This window comes from Panthera onca, chromosome D4, assembly GCF_046562875.1.
Source record: "Panthera onca isolate mPanOnc1 chromosome D4, mPanOnc1 haplotype 2, whole genome shotgun sequence".
NCBI classification, from domain to species: Eukaryota; Metazoa; Chordata; class Mammalia; order Carnivora; family Felidae; genus Panthera; species Panthera onca.
Genome location: NC_138351.1, coordinates 87354785 through 87359427, shown reverse-complemented (window position 1 = coordinate 87359427; position 4643 = coordinate 87354785). Strand labels below are relative to the sequence as shown.

Here is a 4643-nt window from a genome sequence, read left to right as displayed (position 1 = left end):
GCATATGAAAATCTCTTAGAAAACTTCCCTTGACTTTACCTCTTCCAACGCCAGAGTATATAAGCAGTCACTCTTCATAACCCCAGTGCAGCTCTTTCTACCCATGGATCCTGTCCCTGTGCTTTAAAAAATCCTATTTTTTGCACCAAAGATGTCTTCAAGAATACTTTCTTGGCCCTTGGCTCAGGACCCCCCCAATTACCCCCAAAACTTCATTTCTGGTGAAGTAGGGTGACATAACCTCACACCTGGCCCTCGCTGGGCCTCTGCCATTGACCTGCTGCAGGTGGCTGAACATGGGGGTGAGATGTGCCCCATCAGTGTGCTAGGAGGCAGGGGCAAGTGAGGGCAGCTGTTGGTTTGAGGCTGGGCCTGGAGTTGGGAGCTAGAAGTGTTCAGTCGGAGTCAGACTCTGCTTCTGTGGCCCCCATCCCTTGCTGGGGACCACAATTCCTGGGAGAGATGCTAATAGGAGCCTGCCCTATGTTCTTTAACCTCTCAGAGGGCCCAGAGGTCAAGGAGCACAGACTGGCACCATGGGATATGTGTTTATTTAGCAAACAAGGAGGGGTTCCATTAGTAGGGCAGCCTGGGGAGCAGCTGGTGGGCTGTGCAGTGAGAAGGGTCCCCTGGCTCTCTCAGTGCTGTCCAGGCTGTTGGGGACATCTAGGCGGTGCTGTGGGCAGAGGCTGGTGTGAGGGGGATGGGCTGGAGAGAGCCAGAGGGCACCTGAGAAGGAGTCAAGGGAATAGAGAGGGCAGCAGTGCTGGGCAGGTGGGACGAAGGCAGACTTGGGACCCCCTCCCAGATGCACCCTGGCTCCCACCAGCCCCCACTCCAGCCATACTTACCGCACGCTTGCTCACTTATCCATGCACTGATCTATGGGGGACAGAATAGTCAACATGGGCAGGGGTATATGTGTGCTATCCCTGACCTCCAGGGCCCCTACACTGCCCCTCAGCTGCCTTGGGCCCCAGGCTGGACCAGCCACAGAAGCTCTGGAGTTCCCTTTGTGGATGGTACAGCAGAGGGCTAGATGATGGGGCAGAGACTTGGGGAGAGGCCTGAGGACAAGCACACCTGAGTGACACCTGTTCTCCAAAGGAGGCAGGTGAGGCCCAGCCACAGTTCTGATTGGGCACCAAGCCTTCTGCCTGTTTACCTGCTGAGTCCTGACAGACCCTCAGCCTTGAGGAGGTACCTACCCAGGCCAGGCTGCCTGAAGACAAGGGTGCCTCCCAAGTCAGTGGTAAGTCAGCCCCAGGACAAAGGTGAGGTGACCCAGGACAAATATGCCTGGGTGGAGGGGGAGGTGACCAACCAAGGAGACTGAGGAAACATGGCCCCAGTGCTGCAATTCTCATGTGGGCAGGCGCAAGCTTGTGTGAGGGAGGAACACTTGGGGCCCAGAACCCTGGATGTGGCAGGGTCTTCCTGAGCCCAAAGTGGCTCCTGGGACTCCAGTGACTGCAACAGGGGCCTGGGTCACTCCCCTCCCCACTTTACTAGTGAGGAAACATCAGACCTGGACAGTCCCCATATGTTCTTCTCCTTTCCCCAGCTGGTGATTACCGTTGGGGATAGGGAAGATGATGTGCTCATCAGTGAGGCCTAGGGTTTTGACAAAGTTGATGAAGATTTCCTTCAGCACAGGTCGCAGCTCCTTGGTCCTCCCTGTGGCCAAGATGTCTGGTGAGTGGCTGGTGAAAGCTCCATAAATATTGTGGAATATATGAAAGACACCTCAGACCCCTTCCCCCTGAGGGGTTCTGTGGAAAGACCACTCTCCCACCTCCCTGGGCTTGGAGTGAAGGGCAACTTGGGAGCTGGGTGCGATGGGCCTCTTCTCCCCCAGCATGGCCAAGAGCAAGGTCCCAGAAGGGTTAAGACCCACCATAGAGGGTGATCTTGAAGAACTCCTGGTTTTTGTAAACTTTCTCGAAGAACACCATGGCAAACTGGTTGTAGTCTGTGGCCACCACTCGGACAGTGTAGCTCTTGGTTCCAATGTAACCTGTATGGTGGATGGTGAGTGATCAGCCTGCTCTAGCCAGGCAGAGGGAGCTATTGCTTCCTTCCCAGCCTCCACAGGATGGCGTCTGTGTGGAGGGGCAGGGAGGTCCGTGCCCCAGAGACCCACCCAACTCAGGACTCACGCTCGATGTTGCCCAGGGTGAATTGGCCTGGATGAGAACATGGGACAAAAGTTCTGATCCAGTAGTCACAGGCCTTTTTCCTGTGGAAGCAAGAGATGGGTGGATAAGAGGGTGACAGCCCACACTGCCATAGCAGGAGGCACACAACCCACCCTGCATATGGCCCTGGCTCTTCCCAACTGAGCCCACCCTCTCTGTCCCTGCCTATTCTGCACTGAGACTCCTGACCTGCCTAGACTCTCCCCCAGCACCTACTCTCCCTCCTTCTTCGGGGCTGTTTCCCCTTGGTGGCCTTCCCTCCATACTCAACCCCCAACCTGAGGCATTTGTCCCCTATTCTTTTTTTTTTTTTTTTTTTTTTTACTTTTTTAAGATGTTCATTAATTTTTGAGAGAGAAAGAGAGAGACAGAGCACGACCAGGGGAGGGGCAGAGAGACAGGAAGACACAGAATACAAAAATACAAAGGAGTCTCCAGGCTCTGAGCAGTCAGCACAGAGCCCGACCAGGGTTCTAACTCAAAAACTGCAAGATCATGACTTAATGCAAAGTCAGATGCCCAACCAACTGAGCAACCCAGGTGCCCCTGTCCCCTATTCTTATCTTGCAGCTTCTCACTGTAACCTTGCCAGGGGAATCACCACCGAGGCTACAGTCTGCTGGATGCCAAAGACTCCTTTAGCTGTTGGGCCAACATCTGGTCCCCTGGCACTCCAGAGCCGATCTCCCAACACCTGCCCTTCTTCGGATCTTCAATGACAGATGCTCTAGCCCCATACCCAAGTGCCAAATCCAAAAACGCAGAGGAGCTGGGTAAGCCTTGCCTCCCCTCTCTAGGCCCTAATCTGCCCCGCTCTGGTCATCTCCCACCTATGACTGATCAGCCTCCTGGGCTGCACACCATCATTCCTCTTCTTGCTGCAGCCACACCCACTCCTCACCAGTACCTGAGGCCCCCACCACTGTGGTCACCACCCCTCTCCAGACCGCTCATCAGCTCCTGCTCAGGGCAACCATACAATGGCTTGCTGTTTCTTTAAGAGGTGGCTATCTCTGTCTCAGTCCAGCAGTCCTGCCACGAAGTTCCCAGGCCTCCTTCTGACACAGGTTGGTTCCTCAAAGCCCAGCCCACAGTCCACCTCCCTGGAAGCCCTTGAGAACATCCTAGGTGGATCTAGTGACCCTCCTCCCATTCTAGGTCACCCCTGTTCTCTTTATCTTGTGTCCTGATGTCTGTCTGTGTCCATCCCCAGGATTGTCTTCTGTCTGTGCTGAAGTGACCACAAAATGTTGATCCAGTGAGTGAGAGAAAGTTAAATGCAGACATCCAGTACCCAGTGGTAGGATGAATGATCATCTTTCAGTTTTGGTCACCCCTCGGCTATATCATCAGTCTGCGTCTTGGACCCCCACCACAGCCCTCTAGGCCCCCCATGCTTCCTAGTTGCTGGTAGCTCTCACCAGACCACGGTAGAGGTGACATTGTAGCTGTTGTCTTCTTTCAGCTCGTAGGTGGTGGTGTACATCTTAAACTGGCTGTGTTTTTCTTTATTAATTTCATTCCCTGCCAATCCTATGATGTACCATTTTCCCTGGAACTACAATGGGAGCTGATGATAGACAGAACCAAGAGCAGCCCTAGGGGGCCCTCCTGCTCCATCCCTGCAAGCACCTCCAGGCAGCCTGGGCCTCAACCAGAAGCCCCTCTAACTGGGCTACAGGGACATACACATACAGGCTGTACTGATGAAGCCAGCAGGAGCTGGAGCCATCAGGCCAGGTGGGAGCACTGAGTGTGTCAGGGAAAAGGTGACCCTTGGCAAGTGGCCAGCTGGCTTCCCTGAGCCTCAGTTTCCTCATCATGTAGAGGGCCTGAAGATGTTCCCACCTGGCATGGACTGGGGATTATGGAAGAGAGTGTGGACGAGGGGAGTCTGCTGAGCTGACCCTCTTATCAGCAAGGTTGGGTGTGAATGGGAACATGGGGTGTGCCTTCCATCAGAGCACCCGAGGGCAGACTGAGCTAAAGCCTGGCCCATCCTGCCTCTCCTCCCCTCTGTTCACACTCTTCCTGGGACCTCCCTGCAGCTGCCGCTCCAGGCTTCTTACCTTCTCATTCTGGAAGTCAGGCTGCAGAGGGATCCTGTGCAGAGGTGGGGCTGGGATCAGGTTTGGAGTGGAATCCTGGGCCTGGGTCTGCAGGGCCCCCAGCAGGACAAGGCCCACCCACAGGAGACCTAGGGCCATGACTTCAGGGCTGAGGAAGGTGGCACCACTCCAGATATTCCCTGAAAGAGGAGACGAGTGAGGAGGCTTCTGGGGGATGCTATTTATGGTCTCTGTGGCCAATGGCTCACCCCAGGGTGGAGCGACTTATCCTTTGCCAAATCCTGAAGGGTGAGGCAATTGCCAGCAGCTCGTGCTGAGGATCATGGCAAACTCTCTGCCCTTTCCCTTAGGTCAAGATTATGCAAGATGAAGGGCA

The 4643-nt window shown here is 54.8% G+C and overlaps 1 protein-coding gene across 2 annotated transcripts; it reads right to left on the bottom strand.

The window, feature by feature from the left end:
- Window positions 1–535: 535 nt before the first annotated feature.
- LOC132662891 (neutrophil gelatinase-associated lipocalin-like) lies at window positions 536–4405 on the bottom strand. Of its 2 annotated transcripts, none has more exons than XM_060608523.2 (7): window positions 4268–4405; window positions 3620–3756; window positions 2160–2239; window positions 1898–2017; window positions 1576–1677; window positions 852–882; window positions 536–729 (listed from the first exon to the last, which is right to left on the bottom strand). In XM_060608523.2, exons 1-6 carry the CDS (start codon window positions 4403–4405, stop codon window positions 863–865), a joined length of 597 nt encoding a protein of 198 aa, XP_060464506.2. In that variant the 3' UTR covers window positions 536–729; window positions 852–862. The 2 variants fall into 2 exon arrangements, with proteins under 2 accessions (XP_060464506.2, XP_060464505.2); XM_060608522.2 differs by having other exon boundaries at window positions 536–676.
- Between the last annotated feature and the right edge of the window lie 238 nt (window positions 4406–4643).

Bases quoted from the DNA above. Each gene is read 5' to 3' on its own strand.
- LOC132662891 (XM_060608523.2), bottom strand. From the start codon at position 4,405: ATGGCCCTAGGTCTCCTGTGGGTGGGCCTTGTCCTGCTGGGGGCCCTG. The intron at 2,240-3,619 runs GTGAGAGCTACC...TTGCTTCCACAG, and splicing joins GTCACCTCTACCGTGGTCTG to GAAAAAGGCCTGTGACTACT. The intron at 883-1,575 runs GTAATCACCAGC...TGTCCCCCATAG, and splicing joins CATCTTCCCTATCCCCAACG to ATCAGTGCATGGATAAGTGA.